The sequence below is a fragment of the Rhipicephalus sanguineus genome, chromosome 9 (assembly GCF_013339695.2).
Source record: "Rhipicephalus sanguineus isolate Rsan-2018 chromosome 9, BIME_Rsan_1.4, whole genome shotgun sequence".
Taxonomy (NCBI): Eukaryota; Metazoa; Arthropoda; class Arachnida; order Ixodida; family Ixodidae; genus Rhipicephalus; species Rhipicephalus sanguineus.
Window position 1 is genome coordinate 16892252 of NC_051184.2, and position 22880 is coordinate 16915131.

The 22880-nt window shown below is 42.8% G+C and overlaps 1 protein-coding gene across 3 annotated transcripts in view; it reads right to left on the bottom strand.

The window, feature by feature from the left end:
* The window catches only part of LOC119404659 (rho family-interacting cell polarization regulator 1), a 102094-nt gene that overhangs the window by 12450 nt on the left and 66764 nt on the right, over positions 1 to 22880 (bottom strand). For 2 of the 3 annotated variants that reach the window (XM_037671251.2, XM_049418957.1), the window contains exons 4-14: positions 19352 to 19430; positions 18569 to 18598; positions 17746 to 17799; positions 16789 to 16999; positions 15293 to 15462; positions 14223 to 14371; positions 11320 to 11458; positions 10347 to 10621; positions 5244 to 5457; positions 1710 to 1825; positions 947 to 1145 (exon numbers count right to left, since the gene is read on the bottom strand). In XM_037671251.2, the coding sequence (XP_037527179.1) occupies positions 947 to 1145; positions 1710 to 1825; positions 5244 to 5457; positions 10347 to 10621; positions 11320 to 11458; positions 14223 to 14371; positions 15293 to 15462; positions 16789 to 16999; positions 17746 to 17799; positions 18569 to 18598; positions 19352 to 19430 (1636 nt within the window). The remainder of the gene's footprint in view (positions 1 to 946; positions 1146 to 1709; positions 1826 to 5243; positions 5458 to 10346; positions 10622 to 11319; positions 11459 to 14222; positions 14372 to 15292; positions 15463 to 16788; positions 17000 to 17745; positions 17800 to 18568; positions 18599 to 19351; positions 19431 to 22880) is intronic. The other variant, XM_037671252.2, reaches the window with a different exon arrangement.

Below are 22880 nucleotides of genomic sequence, written 5' to 3' on the forward strand. Positions count from 1 at the left end.
TATTTACATGTGTGAAAGTGAGAGACATTCCAAATTTCTTGAAGCTAAACCTGATCGAAAACCTCGTTCTTTCAACTTAAACTTTGCCAGCATGAAAGGGCACTTGCTAATTCATTTGCACAGTTCAGTTTTGAAAGCGAGAATTTACTACAGCTGAGCCTTGTCATAAAGTTGCATTCAACATGAATTAAGGTACCTTTGTTATGCTTAACAGTATATTTATAATAACCATATAATTTGTTATCCACCAATATCTACTAGGTGAATCTTAGAGGGCCCCTAAACCACCTCCGATATTTTTTTAACATTTCAAGTAAACACGTGCATCGAGTTCAGAATGCTGTCACGATCAACAATGCCAAACGCGGCAGCGCTACGAGCCACGGGCGCCCCACAAATTCCAAGAAGCAACCCATTCTCCTCTCGGTTCCTTTCGGCATTCCTCATCCCCTCAACGTTTGCCGTGACATCAATATTTTCGTCTGCTCATCACCTCCAACAGCTTTTTGTCCGCTCGCAGGTATGCACGCTTGCTTCTCTTCCTCCTCGCACAGTGAGGAGGAACACTCGGCCAGGAGGAGAGACGAGCCGATGAATGGAGCATGGCGAAGGAAAGAGAAATGGTCGAGGGAGTGTTTCGTATCATCAAACAAGTATAACTCCTCTATTATGGCACCGTTTTGAGAAAAATTCTCACACTACGTGGTTGTTGTAGACTCATGCCACACTGCAACACCACAACTAAATTTCTACCTCTGGGTCGTTTAGGGGCCCTTTGAGTTTACTTCATTTTATCATTTGCTATGACACTATCACTGCTCCTTTGCAGTTATTCCACAGTTAGCGCAGACTGCCATCAGAGTTATCTCGCTCCAGTACCAAGGTATGCAAACGTTCATTCAGAAGGAAACTTCAGGAAGAAATAACTGAAAATGAAACCACTAACCTCAACTAGACGAATGCAGTAGCGACAATGCACAGCGATGACACAGTCCAGCTGATCCGAGCCGGTAGAGACTGTGACTGGGCTCGGTGTGGATCCGCCACTGATGGGACTCTTGCGATCCTTGAGCAGTGCAACACCGGAGTCTGCTGTTCCACCATTCTTGGTCTCCCGGCTCTTGTAGGGACTTTGCCTAACAGGACTGTGAAAGAAAAAGACTTTCAGGGACTTCTTTCTGCTGAGACGTGATGCAAACGTGCATGAGTGGTCTTTGCTGGTTTAGATCATTTGATACAAAGTGGTACTTAAGTTTATTAGAATGCAGGTTACAAAGTGATGCACAAACACAGAACACAGGCTCTTAAGTAAATCAGCTTTCACCTCTCTTTCCAATAGGTATGTTCGACCAACCAGTTCAACATACAAGCTCAACAAAATCTGTTTGCAAAGCCAACCAAAGGATCTTTCTAAAGGTGTCGCAAAACATGTTCAACATTGAACAAGCTTGGCTTGTCATGGACTCTTGCTTCCGCTCATGTGCAAAGCCAATGATTAATTCTTAGTTATGTTGCTACAGGACTCGGGCAGCTTAATGCAACAAGAAAGCCATTACCACAGATGCTAAAACGTCATTTTTTGCACCAAGACAATTAATACAGTGACAGAATGTGAACAGGGCATGCACTGTGTGTCTGTGGTGTGTAATCAATGCGTGAGAGTCCGACCTGTCTATTCAGCTACGCTGTACCAATACACTAAAACACACCTGCTCTCGGAAGACTCTGTTTCTTCGCTGTCGAGGAAGTCGAAACAGCCAAGTGCACTCTCAACGGAGATGCTCACGTTTGAGCCTGTGGATCCACGTCGGTGATGGCTTCGTTTCTGAAAGACAGGGACCCATGCCTATGTTACTTAATTATGGAAGAATCCATTGTATTTAGTTAAAAAGCCAGACAGCATGACCTTATGTTATAGTTAGTAAGAAACTCGGCAGTGGTAAAAGAATGGGGAAAACATAAGAGCAAGATAGGACAAGAAAAGAATGGATTAGTCGAGGTTTAGCATGCGTTGTGCTCAAGCTTTGCAGGAAAATTGGAAGAATCAGCAGAAACGTCCAATTTTGACTATGTGTGCCTAACTTTAGGCTGTTGTGTTTGAAACAAGTTCTAAGTGGTGAACGAGTCGGGAGCTTTATGTTCACAATAATGTTCAGGCAGCTTCGGGCGTATTTTAAGACAATGTCACGCAGTTTTTAAACCTGATCTCAAAGATGCCACTAGGATATGACAGGTCTAATGGAGCATGTAAAAACTGCAGTGCTCCAGCCTAATCCCAAATACCTATAATTCTTCAATGTGCTCCAAAATTTCATGACAGTATTCTTACTCTAAGCACTAGAATGCATTAATTGTGGCTGGGAATGTGGTAGCTCCCAAGCTGTCACACCTCTCGTAATGTCTGTGTCCGCATCGTTATTCGACCTTGTTCTTTTGTGCGTTCAAAAAGTGAAACTCTCGTAATCTTTCAGCCCATAACAAAAATGGTGCTTTAATTAAGTTAGCGATATGCATTTAAGTTGTAACATTACATGCTGGTGAAGATTGCACAGCACACGTATGCAGGCAGGCCTATCAGAAACACTGTCTTACCTTCAGGAAAAGTTCATGAACAATGTAGGCTGGCACCAAAATGGACGCCAGGTTTTCATAAAAACCTATGAAGTGAGGTCCCTAATGGTGGTGGTCCTCTCGGTTTATTGCAAAAAGTGACAGGAGAAGACAGAGGTGACAGAGAGACAATGAAAGTGATAACAACAGAAGAATAATTAAAGGCAAACAATAACAAACAGAAAGAAAAAATGTTTTCAAGGAAACACAGTTGTACAGAAGATTGGGACGAGCATGACAAAAAAAGCAGAGATCGAAGAACAACTTAAGGTATATGTACTAAGCTGTATGACAGGCTCACATGGAAACAATCAAAATGTGACAACTTTTGCTTGTGTCTAATTCCAGTCCAACTGATACTTGTCACATAACAGCTGTGCTGCAAGTTCTGCAGTGAGTGTGTGTCATGTACTGTACTGTTAAAGCATGACAAAACAGCCTGAAATCATGTTAGGCCCTGTGTGACATGATTAACATTTCTTACTTCTGCATTGACTACAGACCACTACAGGCCATACCAGTGCTGCATGCATGCATACCACTGGCACTGCAGCCACAGCAACAACGATTTGTACATTTCTCAGCATTGCCAACTGCCTCTGAATGCACTCCAAAATGTCACTAATTGATCGCTAACATGTACCCCAGTATTTGAGTGTTAAAAAGATCAAGAAAACACATTCGATTACAAGATTACTCAATGTGTCACAGAAGACCCGTAAAGCTGACGCATCCCGTATCAGAAGACAGTACATATATATTGCTGTTGAGTCCAGCTATAAGGCGCAAACAAGACAAAGCTAATTGCACATATCACTAATGTGACATATATGAGCAACAACATGAGTGCACAAAACAGGTTGGCTACCCTAGTAAAACAAGGCTTCACACTTTAGCTGTTATACAAGCACTTTTCAATGGCGCAACAGCATAAGAAGGTGCCACCAGCAAAGTGAACACTTTCTATTACTGTGTTTGCAAATGCAGGATAAAAACATAAGGTGATTAGTGACAGAGCTCTATTCAAACAGCTCAGTTTCTTCACGGCACAGGGGACATGATGTCGATGTTATCTGTCTAGCAGCCTCATAACATAAGTATGAAAATGCAAGAAATCAGCATATGGAGATGAATCGAGGATCGTACTTCAAGATACACATTCAAGGTATCTCGATTGTCTGACACAGTGAAACCATGTCAGTAAGTATGATAGAACTCCTAGCAACATTATTTTTATGCTGCCTAGGTCTCAAGTGCACTGGTGAGATCTGAACCATATCCTGTGAGGCATCACGCTGGATGTCGTGTCATGAATATGTTAATGCACCCTAAATGTGAGTGAACGATGACAATACCTCGAGGCCCGATTGCTAAAACAGTACTGATACAAAATTTTTAGCAGATTCTTGGTTCAAGCTAGTTAGTATTGGTTATAAGTGAAGAAACTTTTCGGCGCAAATTGAACGAGGACGACGAACGTACAAAACAACAGGATGGGCACCAACTTCCAAAAGTTGGAAGTTGGGATCTATCCTGTTGTTTTGTACGTTCGTCGTCCTCGTTCATTTGTGCCGAAAAGTTTCTTCATTTATGAACTTTAACTCTTCAATCCTCGTGCCTGCCACATGTCATCCAACACGAAAAGAGCAGGCGATAGATTTTCCACAACTTCAATAATATCATGTAGACTTGCGAAGGGCTATACCTATGCAAGGACCCCATCCCCAATTGGCCAGTACGAAAGTTTAAAAAAGAATAGTTCTAACCGAGGACAAAAATCGCAAATAAAAAATTCCAACAGACATATTCCAAGTATATGACGCATTCTAATCACCAAGTAGCTGTTGTGAGAAAGCATCTGTGATCTCTAATGCCACGAATGCACTGCAGATGGCAAACCACAAATGTAGTGAACCAAGCGTAAGCAACTGTGGCTGCTTATAAGCTCCGTTTGCCTGGCGAGTAGCCAGATGAGTAGCCAATTGCGCGGCATGCACGAATTAAAGGATAGATTCATTATGAAAACGTAGGTTTCATACTCGTCAGAAAAGTTAGATCAAATGCCCCTGTCCCAAGTAAGATCTGCACCTTGATCAGATCGCGGAGAAAAAGAAGTATGCCCTTTACGCGTATAAGCAGTATGTGCTGGCACTCCTGTAGAAACCCAAACGACTAACGATAAGTGTTCGTTTCTTATAAGGTGTAAGCAAAATAACGCAAATTGAACGAGGACTAAGGAAGAGCGGACAAAACACGAGCGCAGACTTTAAACTGAAAATTTTATTGAAAGAACACCTTAAAATACTATTAACTGTGCATGTTCTTACAAGGCACAAAAAAACAACTCATGGCGATCACTCTTGGTTAGATTAGTTGAAAGTGACTTAGTTTCTTGAAAGTGACTGACTGTCATCTCTTAGTCGAAAGTCAGCGCTCGTGTTGTGTCCACTCTTCCTTAGTCCTCGTTCAGTTTGAGCTGTTTTGCTTATATTTGCTATGAATCCTTAGCAACTTGCCCAGTTCTGTCTTATGCAGTGTTCATTTCAATACCATCTCTTGCAAATTCTCTTGTAGCCCTCTCCTCGCAGCAAGGCACTTCAGAAGTGAAGCATGGTGGCTGTGCAGTTCCTCACCCGAAGCATGCGATCCAGCTCGGCGATGCTCTGTTCAAGTGAGTGAAGCTCGGGGTAGTGGCCTTGGATGTCTTCGAGGCAGGAGCTCAGGCCCTGAACGGCCTCACGCAGCGGTGACTGTGCCGTCGAAGGTGGAGACACGTTTCCACCACATTCGGCCAAGTCGAGGCTGCTGCAGCAGTCCGAGCCACTGTCACCACCCATGCTTGACCACCTAAAGGACACAGGCAAAGCCAAACCACAGGGAAGCTTTTAGTTTGTCCGCAGTTTTCTCAGTGTTTGCAGTATACCAGGTCACCAGAACCGTAAACGACCGGATCGGTGGCATCATCTGGTGATGCAGAGGTCGACCAGGCAAACGCAGAACTATTATTCAAGCAGTCATGAGCATTCTACTTCACCACTGTTATAAATCATCAGCAGCGTCCTAATCGTGAATTGGCAAGAACACTCGCCAAACACAAAAATGTGTCTGTGAGGCAAGGTGGTTTAATGAAATTACTTAAGATTCCGTGAAACTCACAAAAGCCCCTCCATATACTGAACTACAGGTCACACTAGAGCTCTCTAATGAAAAAAAGAAAAAAAAAATTGGGGGACCCTTAAGCTTCGCCTTTAAGAGTTGAACGCAATAGCGAAATCCAGCCCCTAGTGCGCACTTCAACCACTAAGTGCATACTTATTAATTTGTATTGTTACACACATGCGCGCGCTCGCGCGAATGGTACAGGTTTTTGATCTAAAGCAAGAGTCGCATGGCCTCCAAGATACACGCCGCGCGCTCGCCATCTCGGAGGCCATGAAGAGTCTCACAATGCCTCACAGATGGCAGCACATTATCTAGCGTTTGCTGTTTGCTTGTTGATATGTTTTCCTCTAGATGGACATAGTTGTCCATTTTTAGAGCTGTTTGAAAGTTCGTGTGTGTTTTTAGCGGCGATGGCTGCACTATCCCGGCCTTTTTCGACATAGTTTGATGGCCTCCCAAATGCGCCTACAAATCGCCGAATGGGCTCGTTTTCGTCGTGACACCTGTCGAACAAAATGCGTTAAGGAGACTCCTTCCACTACGTACATGGCATTTATGTAGTGTTTTTTTCCAAAGCAGCTGCAAGTAACATAGTGGCTTTGTGGTAGGACACCTGCTTGCCACGCGAACGGCCCGGGTTCAATCCTCAATGGGACCGAAATTTTTATTCTTTATTTTATTTGCTTCTTTCTCGATTTTTCGCTCAAGGTCGATTTTTCGCTCACAACCAACGGTGCCGACACCGACGGCGGAATTTCTGCAACACGAGCTCTCTAACGCTATCGCGTTAAAAGGAGAATAATATAATTGTTGGGGTTTGACATCCCAAAACCACGATATGATTATGAGGGACGCCGTAGTGCAGGGCTCCGGAAATTTCGATCACCTGGCGTTCTTTAACGTGCACCTAAATCTAAGCACATGGGCCTCAAGCATTTTCGCTTCTGTCGAAAATGCGGCTACCGCTACCTTCTAGTCGGCAGTTGAGCACCATAACCACTAGACCACCGTGGCGGGTAAAAAAAAAAAGAAAAAAAAGGGAGAGAGAGGAGCCCACCACTGACTTAATGTGTTTAAGACAGCAGATAGCTCCAAGCAGATTCCAAGCAATGCGTGATCGATAGATGATGCTGTAGAGGACTAATTCTGGAGCAAATGCAATGAAATCATGGGATGTGAGAAAGCCAAGTTTTAGAGAGCGTATGTACAGACATGAATATCTACATGACCAACATGATTATAACAAATTATCTATCACATACACCAACTCACATCTCAAATCTTTGTCAGCAATATCAGCATATAACAATCATCTGCTTCCAATGATTATTAAATACGAGAGTATTTTTGGTCATATTCAACAGTTGTGGCAACAAAGTTTGATTGCAGATTCCCTAACGTAAAACCCAATGCATCCCTATAAAAGCTTAAAAAGGTACAGTTTCTATACCAAGAGCGAGAAAACATAGTGCCTTTATCATATTATATCTGCAAATGATTTCGAACTCATAATGTTGAGAACCACCACAATTCCTCAACATGTTCTCTTAGATTAAGCTGCGCCCATCGCATGCTGAAAATCCCAGTTCCGAAATTTATGTCCCGTTTGCTAAACATCAGGTGCCTGCATTTTCTGCTTAGGTGCTACCTGGAAAGTGCTGCTAGGACTGTACGACTGCCAGCCTTGCATCTTTATGAAGATTGCTGGTACCAATAGCAAACACAACTCATTCGCAGGAGATTTAGCCAAGGTGACTGTCATTACAATTCAACTTGAATTTTTCCCAAGTGCAATTCTCTAACATGGCTGCAATCCTTGGAAGACTAGTGGTTTTGCATTTTACCTTCATCGAAATGCATTCACAAATCAAACCAGCTATGTCGCAAGTGAATTATTGAGCGAATATAGCTGGAGACCTCGTAATCAGCAATAAAATGCCTTTAATCAGACAACATGCACTGTTTTTCTTTTTACACCTTTGTGTTATCGTAACATCGTGAAGCGGTACCGAAATAGATATGTACCCAGAACTCTGTAACGAAAAGGAATGCAAAGCAGTGCTGATAGTCAAATCTTAGGGACATGCTTTATTAGTAGTTGGAGCAGAACTCTGATCGGCACAACAAACTGTATTCCACTTTTCCACTGACGCAACTGCGCAAAAGTTCTTGCCAGGTAGCGTTGGAAATTCGTCGCAAGCAAGTGGATTACAACTGAATCTGTCGCAAACAGGGGTGTAGACAAATTTTTTTCAGGGAGGAGGAGTCAGACTTCCCTTTATGTACATTTGTGCATGTACATGTGTGCACATATAAACATAAAAAATATAAAAATTTAGGGGGGAGGGACCCCAAATCACCCCTTGGCTATAACGATGGAGACCAACCAGATGAAGTGTTTAACATATAAACAAGTTTTCATTTAAAAGTGAAGCCTTTGTTAAAGAAAGTGAAGCTACTGTCAAAGAAATTGGAGGACAACTCGGTCATTGGACTGATACTGAATGAAGACAATGTTGCCGTTATAATAGCGAATAGCCAATATTAGCCAACATTAGACATCTTTAGCCAACACTGGCAGATGTTATCCACGAATTAGCTAACACTAGCCCAAATTAGCCAGTGCTGATAAGTGCTTATTGTAGGGTATGTGCGCAAAGCTCGGACGAACACAGGAAAAAACGATGTAGACAGAAGGAGCGCAAACTATCAACTGATTTATTCTTTCTTGAAATAGCTTATATAAGCTTCTTCAAACGTCACAAGAAAAGTGGATAAGGGGAGAAAGCAAACAAATCATGCCCACCTCATGTCACGCAAAACCTGCGCAAGAAATTGCCTTCTGCCTTATATAGGTTAACCGAAGTATTGCTTACGCAATCATCTCCCTTCTCTTTAATGATAAAAGCTTCCAACAGTTCCCGCCCCAATCTGTTCCTACTCGTTCCTAAAATCTTTATCTTTTTAAGCAAAGGCTCGCATCCTAAGCATGTGCCGCAATGAGCGGGCAGGTGCGCTCCTTCTTTATTTCGAACCGACAAGGCATGCTCCTTGGCGCGCTCATTTATGCAATGCCCCGTTTGTCCCACGTAGGACTTTCCACATTTGAGGGGTATTTCATACACCACTTTCGTGGCACATTTGACAAAGCTTTCAGCATGCTTGATTCCGCAACCATTGCGTAGGGATTCCTTTCCGCCAATCCTTGAACATAATCCGGCAAGATTTTTGGGTGCTGAAAACACCATAGCGACGCCATGCTGATTTGCCACTTTTTTCATGTTATGGCCGACCTTGTGCATATACGGCACAACAATGCGCTTCTTTTTCGGTGGGCACTCGGTGCTGCCACCACGTCTTCCATCATTTTTGATCTTCTTAAGAAGATTGTCAGCCACTGCTGTGATTACCTCACAAGGGAACCCGGCCGCTAGAAGCCTGCCAACTTGATTATTGAAACTTTCATGCATGATATGCGGACACGATTTAGTTAGAGCGGAATGAAGGCACGAACTTGCAATCGCCCTCTTTACAATCTTTGATTGCGCAGAATCAAATGGCATAAGCGGTTTCTGCGCTCGCGGTGCATATTTCCAGCAAATATGGCGTCTTCCGATTTGCAAAGTAACATCTAAAAATTGTAATGAACCATCGGAAGGGATCTCGTGTGTAAATTTCAAACCTTTCCCATGAAGCCTGAAAAGGTTTACAATACTGCTGACTGAATCCGTGTAAGTCCGGGCGCTCTGTCGTGATAAAAGTATAAAAAAATCGTCGACGTATCTAAAGGTGTTAAGTACCCCTTCATTTGAAAATGCAAGCCCTAGTGAGCGGTCAATCGCGGCTAAAAATATGTCACAAAGGACAAGGGCAACACAAGATCCTATACAAATTCCTTTGCGTTGGATATAGAAATCATCATTAAAAGAAATAAAGGTGGATTTTAAGTAAAACTCTAGCAAGGACATGAAACTGTCTACTGACACTCCAGCAGTGTTCTGAAATCCAATAACACCATTAGTTTCAATGCAGTTTCTGACGGCCACAAAAAGTTCACCATGAGGCACCGAATAAAACAAGTCCTCCACATCTATGGAAAAGGCATATCCTACATGTACATTGGAATTCAGAAAACCAACTAGTTCACTGGAGTTCTTTGTAGCAAATGGGTCATCAACATGCAGGGCACTCAAATGCTTTTGCAGAAACTGGCTAATTAGGCACTGCCACGACCCCTTCTCGCTGACAATCGTTCTAAATGGAACCGAGTCCTTGTGGGTCTTTGCAGTAAAGAAAACGGTCAGATCTTTCTTTCTACACCCTGTGATTGAACTTGCAAGCTTACTAAGTTCTAGGTCTTTGCACAATGCAGCTGCCCTGCCTTTCACCCTCGTTGCGCCTGATAAGTGCTGATGAGTGCTGATAGTACGCAAGTAAATATACAGTTAAAGTCACGTGACTCAGTGGGGCGCTCACTGTCAAAGTGTGCTGGCTCCAAGCATCTGACCCTGTTACAGAATAGAGGTCAAGGAAGACATTGCCTTCAAAAAGAAAAATAGAGAATGGCTTCTAACCTCTGAGAAGTTGTAGTTTCCACAGCCCTTAACGTAGGGCTCTGTGGCCTGTTGTGAACGTACGAGTTGACAAGAAGAGTTTGACCAGCAGCTGCTCGCGGGAATTCCTCGTTCGGGCTGGTCAGAGTCGAGCTGGGTGCAGACATGCTTCCAGCCGATCCTAGGCTGCCACCAGGACTGCTACCTTGCGGGGTCATCCTTCTCCGAGGCCCCTCCCACTCAGTCACCTGAGGCCGCCAGTCACGCTGCCCCGTCTCCAGTTCATGCACCATGCTCTGAGAAGGAAGACAAGCACAGCAGGTTTGCAGATTATGAGAAAAGTTCATTATCTTTAAGTTCTGGGGTTTTGTATGCCAAAACCAAGACACAATTATGGGGCACACTGTAGTGGGGGACTCTGGATTAAGTTCGACTACCAGGGCTCTTTAAAGTGGTCCTGAAACACTTTTCCAAGCAATCATAAAATTACCTCAGTATTGGAGTTTATTGCAAAATGAATTGATTGCCACACAAATCCTTCAAATGCATCAAGTACAAGCAAAGTTACGGATATTTGAAGCTACGCAAGGCTGCACAGAGACTTGAAGCTACACATATGACAAAGGGGCAAGAAGCGACGTCAGCGTGTGTCATGAACTAGATCATTTTCTCTTCTTTTTTACGTTAAATCATTTTACGTGAGAATTAAAGCCACGTCTTCAAGCTTAGCAGTGTGACACCCTACCTACTGAGCTATCATAGGGTATGGCATGTCTGAAAACATCAACACAAATAAGTCAAAGTAATGTAGTACCTCTGACATATTGCACCTGCCATCTGATGTGTGAAATTACTACAGCTGAAAGCAAAAATGCTAAAATCTTTTTGGAAAATGCTTAATGTTGCTAAAATAAAGGCCGGAGCGTACATTCATGCTTGGATTCCTTAGTGTAACATAGTACTATTGCGCGTGGTACATAAGCATGTTGCTCACCCCTGTCCTTTCAAGGATGGTGTCCCCCCTGAATGGTGATGTCCCACGCCGCCTTGAGAAGGGAGAGCTCATCACACTAAGCACTGGAGGTGACTGCTTGCTGCCAGAGAGATTATCTTCCATGCAGCCATGGAGAGGACTAGGGGTAGCGTGACAATGGAAGACAAATTAAGAACATATCAGTGGGGAAAAAACACAATTAAGTCTACTAAATTGGCTCAGCTTGTACATCACTGGAACATGGTTGGAAGTTCATCATGTAAATAGCCTTCTGTCAGTGACAGATGGGCACCAAGGGAAAGGAAATGCTGTCGACGATATGCATGGAGTCACAAGATTAGGAATCCCAGGATTAAAACATAGTACTGTATTTAATTAAGTAGCGCTTAACAGACGGAAAGCCAAAATGAGAAACATTTAGGACACAACATAGAAAATATTGTTATGGAGAGATGAAGTGAATGAAGACGAAGAGCAGGAGAAGCTGACTGGTGCGTGAGTGTGTTGGTTACAGCCATCTCGACTCTTTTTACTGTTGTTCCCAGTAAATACCTCTTGATGTATACATGCAAACAACCCCCTAATAATATGTTTGGGTTCAGAAGTGGCACAGTATAGAAGTTGTCCAGGAGACGTCTTTGTCCTTGAATGGACTGAAATGGGCAGATTTAGATCATATATATAGGTCTCCTTTTTTACTTCCTTTTCTGATTGCTCATCTAGGTACACTTTCATGTTTCAGTTTAAGTTGTTTGGCTGCATGCTACTTGCCAGGTTATGCACCACAACAGCAGTGCTAGAAGCCAATGCAGGTGACCTGCCAGTAAGTGACTCGGCCCCCTACTGTTTTGTCTACATAAATGACATTGTCAATGTGGTTAGCACCCCAGTACAAATTTGTCTATTTGCTGATGATTGTGTTTTGTTTAGAGAAGTAACCTGCCTTAGTGACCAACGTGAACAATGGGGAATGCTTCTTAATGCAAGTAAATGTGTGTGTCTCCCCATAACGCGCAAGAAGGCGTGATCTATAGCATCCCGCTAACGTGCGGAAAGCAGTACGTCGGTCAAACTGGCCGATGTGTGAACGACCGGTTGCGCGAACATAGCAACAATGTTCGGCAAATGAACAGTGGACACTTAGCCCTTCATTGCAGCACGTGTGACTCTGCTGAGTGTAAACCCCTATTCGAGAGGTGCTGTGTGGTGGGGCGATCTGCTTCTCAATTAACGCGGGAAATAATTGAGGCTGCAGAAATCGCGAAACTTGGCGATAAGTGCGTGAGTGTCCCGTCCATTGCCTTGATGGAAAAAGAAGTTCGATACATGTCCCGTGCGCATGACCACCGCAAGTGATGTGGGCTGATAACACTGTTTTGTGTTTTTTTGCAAATAAGTGCTTTGCAATCTTTTTGTCCACGTGCCGTTTCCTTATATTTTGTCTCGTTTCGGAAATAAACTTCAGTTGTAAGTCAGCGCTTGTCTGTGCTTCTTCCTGGTCCTTCGTCCTTTTTTGCGCTGTTAGTAACAATATGGATCACCAACTTGCCCAACGAATCGCTCTCTTAAGAAAGTCCCCTTAGACTACACATACAATTTAGCTGAAGCATCTTTACTGAAAATAGTCTCCTACAAATACTTAGGTCTAACATTAACGAGTAACTTATCCTGGAATTTGCACATGAATAACATCTGCTCTTGCATTTCCGGAAATTTTCCATAGTCTAAGATCCCCACACAAAAATTAAGATTAAAAACCTGGAAAGAACTAAAGAAAAAGCAGTACGATTTATATATAGTAAATCTAGGTCTGCCGACTCCCCCGCTGCATTACTAACTGCAAACAGTATTGAATTATTACAAATTTGAAGAAAAAAAATTCGACTATATAATTAACCATAGCCTAGCCTTAGACACTGCAGTGTACGCACCCCCCTTGTTAAGTGAGCTACACAGCACCACTACCCTCATTCTCTAGCACCAATATTTGCAAGGACTGACACTTTTCGGTACCCTCTTTTTTTCCAGAAACAATAGCTGATTGCAATAAACTAACTGAAGCATTTCCCCAATGCCCTTGACCTGTATACCATTTTATTTGTGTAAATAATGTTGTTCTTTTACAACTCCCTTAGCGTTGTATTATGACCAAGTTGTTCCATTGTTCTTTCTTTTTTTTAATCGTAACCCTCTACCTTATGACCAAAAAGTTGTCTAGAAAACGTGTTTCAACCTTGTTGCAATCTGTTACTTTGTGTGTATCGTGTGTATATTGCTCACCCTGCTTGAACTTCTTGTCCGCAGTCTTTTATATTAAAAAAAAATAATAAATAAAACAGCCTTGTTGCATCATTATAAAGCGATGCTAAAATTAAACGCTACATTGTTCTTTATGATCACTACTGTCGTCAATTTCGCCATCAGAGGTTCGTTATTAGAAGAGGAAATTAACATCAAAGTTTCATGTTTGAATTTTACGCTGGAATCTCAGCACACCTGAATGCGAGTGCGACATCGCAGATTTCAACGTCTTTTTAAAATGTTTTCACTACATTAGCTCAATAGAATTTCCTGAAACTTGCTATGCTAAGTCTATGGCTCCCTTTGAATACAACGTAATACACTTTTACCCATAAAGAATAATGTATGTTGGCATTAGCGGATGCCATCAAAATCTGCAACATCAAAGGAAGTTGGTGCGAGAACCACTTTGTTTGTTTTCTGGCTTGCCAAGTGTCTTCTCACAGCAATAGTAATGTTTTTCATACTCTGAAAGGGTGATTTACTATTTATGAGAAAAACCTTTTTTCTCTTTTAAGCATCCCTTTAAAAGCAAAACTTTCAGATGCTAGATTAACGTCTGTGCAAGTATAGTAAGAAATGTGCCCCGATAGCGCACTCACTTCCATGTGATGACCAGATTGAGCTTGAGCGATCCACTTGAGTTGAGGTTTATGGTCATCAGCTGTGAATGAGAGCTGAACAGTTCCTTGATCTCGCAGGACTTGTTGCCCAAAAGCATGTTCTTTCCAAGGCCACGCACTTCGACTGCCTGCATTGCCAACAGTGGTGAATGGAAGTGGATATTAAACCAAGCATGCATTGAAGAATAGAGAAACTTGCAGCCATGCCTGAACTGCAAAAAAAGTTCTACAGTGCTGTATTTAGTCTCGCTTTAAGGAAACATCCACAATTTTTGCATGAATAATCAGTGCTTAACTGTCTGTCTGCAAGTACATCTTATACATTTATTAAAAAAAAAAGAAAACGAAATACAAACGAGAGAAGTTCATGGGAAGATAAAGGCTTGAAATTATGAGAAATGGTTTAACAAAGAATGTCGCTGGAGCCACTGTTTTGACAAGGGTACTTGCCAAGAGAAGTCTTCTTGTCGAAACAGTGGCTCCAACGACATTCCCTCTTCGATGACATGCTAAACAAATACAATAATTCAGCCTGATCTTGACCTGATTGTCAGTGAAATGCTACAGCATTTCATGTCTTCCCAAGTGAATGCAATGAGTAGCTACCTAGTAACTGCACACATGGCTAGCTCAAATGTCGGTGAACCGTCATGGGCAGATCCGGAGGGGCTGTCCGGACGTGCTGACACCCCCTTAATTTTTGCATGTATACACCAAGACACTGTTGATGCCCCATACTCAGCTTTAGGTATCAATCAGGCTTCCCAGAAGCTGAGCCCTTTCCTTGAAAATATCCTGTGCCTTCCCTTGTGGACCATGGGCATACAGGTACCACACAGCCACATGGCTTTTAGCACCTTTAAAAAGTCACTGTTGCTAAAGCTTCTCTGCACTTGTTATCTGCAGGAAATGTGAAGGATTTTCATGAGATGGCTTTTAGCATACTTCACTAATTATATATACAAACAACCACAAGTCATAACACAGGCTTCTTCTTTACTGTAAATAGAAAATTATGCCGCAATATTGACAGGAGAGGGCTGTGGCACCTTGATGAAGAGGAATTCGCCCAGCAGGGCCTTCATGATGACTTGCTGGTTGTCCCAGACCTGCTGGCCATTTTTCTGAACCCTACCCCGTGACTTCCACTTCTGGTCTCCGTGCTTGACACTTATCTCAAAGACGTCCCCAGCACAGAGACGTGCAAAACCCTGGATTCCTGTCAAATAGACAAATGACCATCAGAAAGTGGGGAGAATGAAAATACTGCAAGAGGACACCACGATCCCACTTAACACAAAGCTAAATTAAAGCTATCATGGCACAAACAGGTAACAATCGTGCATCAATCTTTAAGAAGATGACATTTACATACCACGGTTTAATAATCTTGATAGTTTAGATTCTGCATGAATGAACAGGAAAGACCATTTCTGATCTTAAAGCATGTGATGTTATTTCGCTACATGTTTCATTCATGCAACCCTACTTATTTCAAACCGGCATGAATTTATTGTGCAAATACATAAGTACCTTGCACGTAACACTACAGATACAGTTGTGGAACACTGTTCGTGGCTATGGCAATGCAGGTGGAAATAAGGTGAAGATAAGCAGATTATACTGTGTTTCATACATAGTGTGCAATGTTATGAAAACCAAAGAAGTTTGTTGAGCAAAATGCATTACTGTGCACATTTTGCGATCAGCTTTCGTGTGGCAAATGCTTGTGGGAGCCTTGAGCAAGCCTGCACATGAATAGGTGTGATGATGGGCTGTGAATGAAAAACCGAAAAAGAAATAATGAAACGTAAAATGTTCTATAACAATGCATTAACAACAGCATAACATTGTCTGTCCCTTTTTATGCTAGCAAAACATCTTTGCTAATTACTCAGCCCAAACAAAAGAGCAATTTGCATACTTAGCAGGAAAAAAAAACCCAGCTATTTCTTGCTGAGAACAGAGCTAACACAAGAAGTCTCAGTAGCCTCCACAGTGTTGCATACTACATGTATGACACACAGTGCAGGAAAAGAGAGAGAGAGAATAAAATGAGAGAGAGACAGGGAGGTAAACCAGTATTATAGCATCCGGTTTGCTAGCCTACACTGAGGGGAGGGGGAAAGAGAAAGAAGAAAAGAAAAGCAGTCACACGAAAAAAAAGAAAACAGCACAGAGCGGGAGTACTATAGCCTATCCAATAGGCCACTACCACGCAAAAAGTTCAGTAAGGCCTTAATTGATTTCCGGTGCAGCGACAGTTCGGGTCGGCATTCTAGCAGCTTACAGCTTCTTACAGTGATAAATATTGTTACCCCTGTGGTGTCACAGGTCACATATTGCAGTTTTGCAACCGCCGTAAAATCCCAGGGGGTGGCTGAACACCCTCTGTATTAACTGTGGTACGTACAATAACAGTGAAGTTCTAATAGCATTTGAAACTGAAATGAAAGCCAGGACAGCATCAATGCAGCAGGACAATCACTGAGAAATACTGTTGCCATACCACTCAATTTGAGTGGTGGAGTGAGTGCAGACTCACCACGCATCTGAAATTGCAGGGTGCCCATAAGTTGCTCCAGGTGGGCTTCCAGAACGCAGAGAGTGTCAACACACTCCCGGTACCCGGAGCGGACACCATGCAAAGCGTTGTCCTTCTCACACCCAGGAGACAGAACGTAGGCATACGCCATGCTACGCACGCCATCACGCATCCTCTGCTGCACCTCGTAATGCTCGCGCAACTCCTCCACCTAAAAAAGAAAGAATAGCAGAATGGTTTCGCCGCGGGTCTCACCACATGTTGCTATGACTGCAAAAGGTTATCGCTCACTGCAGAAGGTTGCTACGACTGCAAATAGGTTAAGTACCTATTTGTAGCACGAAGCCACAAGAAAATCCATGGATTTCTCAGAAAGAAAGGCTTCTATATGAAGAAAAATTTGTCCTGGTTTGGGGATCAAACCCAAGACCAACGCCTTTTCAGGGTGGTCACTCTACCAAGTGAGCTAACCAGGATTCTAGCAAGTGGCAGCACAAGGGCGCATTAGTCAATAAATATTGCAAGCGAGTTCTGCAGAAATGAGTTCATGCTACAAACGTGTGGTTGTCAATAGTCCCTTTCATAACCCTTCCGCCATCTTGCAAGTTTCCGCAAAACTCGTTTGCAACAGACTGAAAAAGGTGATTGTAATCCTCCACGGGGGTTATATGCATAGCAATATGAATTCTGCTGTTGAGCATGAGGCCATGGATTTGGTTTTTCGACGTGACAGCCACATTATTGATACTTGTACTTGGATGTAGATGAATGCTAAAAAATCGAAATGATCAAAGTTCTGCGAGTAATTTCATTGAACATGATAAATAAATTAGTAACCCATTTTATTTAGGATGTGTTATTCTCAACATCCACTCACAGTCACTCTTCTCACTTATAGTATGCATCTACAAAGACCGGCCATCAAAGCAAGAGAGCTATTAGAAACTGGTACTTTACCTTGGAAAGCTGGAACTCAATTCGCTTGAGGTATCTCTCAGCTGCCTTCAATTGCTAGAAGAAAAAGAAGCAACATATTCAAATTCAACAAAGACACTTTGAACACTGAATTGCTCAAAGCAGCAGGCATAAGTTCAAGTGGAAAGTTCTCAGCACTTAGCAACAGAAACTGAGTGAAAAACAGGCATCAAGACATAACTGTAAGCATGCAAACAGACCATCCCATATCAAAATTCTATGACAATGTGTCTTATTGATTGTTAAGTTAACGTCACAACAAAAATACATCAAAGCAAATTTCAAGGCAGGCATTGTTAATCAGAAGGTAATGTGCAAATCGAACAGGGTCAATGATGTAGACAAACATGCTGAACTCAAAAAGAACAATGGTAGCAGGCTTGGAACAGCTGGTCATTGTGTACTCCTGAGTGCAATGTCATAGACAAGACCTGAATTGTCACTTAAGAGACTACAGGAGCTCAATATTTATTCCAAACATAAAAGTATATTGCAGTACAGTATATTCATCAGGAAATACTATGTACATTCATTCACTATGTACATTCAGTCACACATTCATGCATCATTAAAACTGTTGCTTGAAAACAAGCTTGGTGTCCCTTTTCTTATTGTTCACGGCTGTACGGCTCTTTCACAGTGTCTGCTTCTGTTGCACAAAATGCATTGCTAGTATACAAAACGGTACACTGCTTTCCAAATATCAGTTGCACGGGAAGGAAATGCTTGTCGACGTTCATGACAATGACAAGAGCGTGCATGCAAGAGCAGAACCACAGCACAAGACATGCCAATGGTTCCTCACCTTCTCGCAATCGTAAAGTTTTCCCTGAGACTGAAGAGACAGATAGGTGAAAGGAGAGGCGAGACAAGAAAAAGAGAGGAGACAGATCTAAGCGAACAAGACGAGGAACAGAAATAGCCAGGATAGTGAAAACACGGGTATGCAAGCTAAACAAGGCTAAATGTGACGAGATCACACAGCCCGGAAATTGTGGCACACTATGGCATGTTGCAACATTAAGGACGTAAATAAAGTAGCTCCTCAAGCAAAACCAAAGAATCCGCCACGATGAAATTTTGTAGGCAAGTGGCATTTTGAGGTGGATTTCCTTCAGTACCATGTCTGGATGGTACTTAAATGATTTGTCCATAAGTAAAAAATGTCATCTGTAGTGAAGCCACACCCGAAAAATGTAAATTTCCCAATCACTGTAAGGCAGGGCAAGCTTTGTTTTTTGCAGCGTCACCGCTCCATTGCAGACAAATTTTTCATCTTGCATTATCGCAAATGGTGTCTCTACTTTGCGAAAAAGACAAGTATAGCTTCCAGATTGCATAATATGAAATGCATTTTGAATTGCTATTTGTGTGCAAACGACAAAGCAGTTCAGCCTAATATAAATATATAGTATGTGTGCTTCCATTAATTATGCAACATACAGTACATTCAAGAATACGGCACTATACACAGTGAAGCTTAAATTGAGCACGTTTAAATCACATATAAGCATAAGCCCGACTAACGTTGGAAGCTGCAAAGCGGACATAACACAAGGTGTTGTTCTCCACTCCAATAGAAACGTACCTGCGATGAGGAGAGTGACAGATTATCCACAGAGGATCTCAAGCTGAGAATGTCCTCCTGCGCTAAACTGACACATTCCCTGCAGAAGAGGAAAAAAATGAAAAACTGCAACGATTAGAAAAGGATAATTATAGATCATTATATCAAGCCTAGCTCCTTACCACTGCTATAAAAAAAAGTATGCCTAAGGTCAGATTTTTCTCAACAAACAAGCACTGTCCTCGATGTTTAATGTAAGCAGAGATTAGTGAAAGCTAATGAAGAACACAGTATGAGCAATGTCTATACTCTTAAAAGTTCTTTCTGAATGAAATCGTGCTCATTCTCTTGCTTAGTCATTCCCGTCTGTATACGTGCTGCTTACTTCTACCATTTCACCATCCTTCACATTGCTGCTTTTGAAATGTTTCTGTTACGACAAAGAGCAAATTGAGGAGCACTAAACACTTTTTTAAAACTGGTAAAAAAATGTTTCTAATCTGTAGACAATGCTGCCATGAATGTGCGAGTCAACTGTTGTTCCACTGCACTCAGGGAGCCAATCAGCTTTCATGAAAGATGGCTTGCCCACTGTACTTGCTCATTCAATAAATGCGCATAAGCACGCTGTGTAAAAAAGACAGAAAACGTAGTTGAGAGTTCAACGAAAGTTCGTCTGGTCAGGTAACACAATGAGGATGAAGATGCGGCCGTGATCGAGGAACCCGTACGGCTCCCGTAAAGTCTCTGTTTTCACCTTGACTTGGTCAGTGACTGCATCTTCATCCACAAGAACAAAAAAGGTTTTACAGGGTTACAGGCTTTACAGGTTTTACTGCTATTAATGTTGCCTAAGTTTAGATGAGTCAATGTACTCAGTGGGAACGAAGAAAGTAAACATTTGACTCATTTGATGTCCTATTCATAAGTTTCTGGGAGTGACAATCGACAGGCTAATGACGTGGACGCCCCACGTTCGAGTATTAAAGGAAAAAATTGGGTCATACGCGAGCATCTTCCGCTTGTTATCAAGCAACGCCGGGGGCTGCTCCGTAAACGCCCTGCTGCGAATGTACACGGCTCTCTGCGAAGGTCTTCTGCGATACAGCCTTCCTGCGCTACATGGAATTTCCCAAACCAACATACAAGCACTCACTGGAGCTCAAGCAAAAGCCCTGAGGGTGTGCCTTGGCCTACCAAAAAATACATCAACTATCGGAACCCTTGCCGAAAGCAGACGCCTATCAGCTCCAGTGCTCCTACAGCAGGAGTTTCTTCGTGTCCACTTGCGCTATGCCACCAGAGTGCCAGGTCATCCGCTTGCTTCAGACAGCGGTCCTGTGGTACGGAGCTTACTCCCGCTGCATTATCAAAGCGCGTCAATGCCTGCGGAGCCATCGTGGAAAATTCCTTCGTGGTCAATAGTCACTTTCGTGCCTGGGTTCAGTAACAAGAGGCGCACACCCGGACCAGCACTAACATATTTCACTCTGCAGCACATGGAAAACAGCTACAAGGCTCACCGTCATATTTACACTGACGGCTCTGTCACGCCTACGTCATCTGCCATTGGGGTATGGATTCCGTCTGCCAATGTCACCATTTGTGCCACTCTCAGTCACCGTACTTCATCTACAGCCACCGAACTGGCCGCACTACGGGCTGCTTTTAATTTCATCGTAGACCAGACAGCCGAGTCTTGGGTCATCTTCACCGACTCAAGATCGGCGCTACAGTCTCTGAAGTCCCCAAGCACGCAGGAACAGCTCGTAATGGACATCAAACGCCTATGCAATAAAGCCTGCGAATTGAATCACCACATTGTTCTACAGTGGATACCTGCCCACTGCGGAATACAAGGCAACGTCCAGGCTGATGACGCTGCCAAAGCTGGACATGACGCCTCGAGAGAAATGGTTGAAATACCTTTCTCGAGAAAAGACGCGGCGACACTTGTATCGGCACATGCATGGCGCTTCCAGCGATCCCTCTGGACAGATGCCAGTCACCAGTATGGGCCTCTTTACAAAATTGATCCATCGTGTGCCTTCGATATGCCGCGAGACCTCAACAGACAAGAGGAAACATGCTTGCACCGCATCAGACTTAACGTCGCCTACACTCATTACTTCAAGAACAAAATCAAGCTGTCGGACTCACCGTTGTGCGTTCAATGTAACGTCCTAGAAGACCTAAAACACGTTCTCTGCGAATGCAGGCGATACGCAACAGAAAGACTTTCTCTGAAGGCGGCTTTGCACCTTCAACAGGACTCGTGCTTAGAACTGCAGCACATTCTGGGCCCATGGCAAAACAGCACCTGTGCGTTACGTGCAACGAAAGCGCTGCTGACTTTCTTGCGGGCCACAAGCCTGACCGAAACTTTGTAAACAGTGTAGTCTATGTATGTATGTGTGGTTGTCAGTGTATATATCATAATCATCACCCTGGAGCACCTGGAGTAGCATGTCAGGCGAATAGCCAGGCAAACATCTCCAGCTTTTCATTAAAACATTTCTCTCTCTCTCTCTCTATTCACAAATTTACTTGGAAAGATGTTCCTTGAAATGTCCAGTGCACGTATTCCAGCATGTTGCTGAAGTTTTTAAGGGGTGCACCAGGGTTCAGCGAAGGAACAGTTAGTGTAACCTAGTTGAACAAAAGCTTAGTATTTCTTAATAAAGAAGCATTATGCCTGCAGCAGAGCATCCCCGATCTTTATGTTGAAAAAAAAAGTTCCCACAATGAAGCTAGACCATTGATGTCCAGAGAAATTGATGAACTTGGGGGGAGACGCGGGTCTTAACCCTTTGCGGTCCGAAACCCTTTCCTACCTTCCGTCCGTTCTGGTCCAAAAGTAATAGACTCAAAGCTTAAGTAAAAGAAGTTTACTTACTCTTTTACAGATGGTGCAAAATGCAGTGAGATAACGCCTGCATGAATCAACCACGACAGAACATGTCCAGCAGTGCCCGACCACGGACCGCCGCAGTCGTGTTGTGTTGTCCGGCAGGGCCCGACAACAGACCGCAAAGGGTTAAGAAATATTTCTTGAGTAGTTGGAGGAACAGCATGAAATTTAATACACTTATTAGGTTTTCTCTGCAGATTCAAAATTTATAAGTAGATTTTTAATAGCTGTACTAGAACAAATCATATGCAGTTTTTAAAACATACTTAAGCAGATTTCTTATGGGTATTTTTGGCAACTTTGCTTAGTCAAACACAAAAAGTAAAGTATGTGACAAGATTGCCAGAAAGCTGGTCTAACTGGTGATTGGTGATGCTAGTTATTGTTTTATAACGTTGTTCACCAAATTGCACTTCTTGATAATCATAAATAGCATGCAGTAAAAAATTTTCACTCATATTTGCATCCACTTATTTCGCACTTGAAGTTCATTTAAAACAATAAGATTACCATCACCGGCTCTACTAGCTTTCTGGCAGTCTTGCCACATCATTTGTTTTGTGCTTGACAAAGCAAAGTTGCCGAAAAGCACTGTAAGAAATATACTTTTAGAAATTGCATATGTTTTGTTCTAATGCA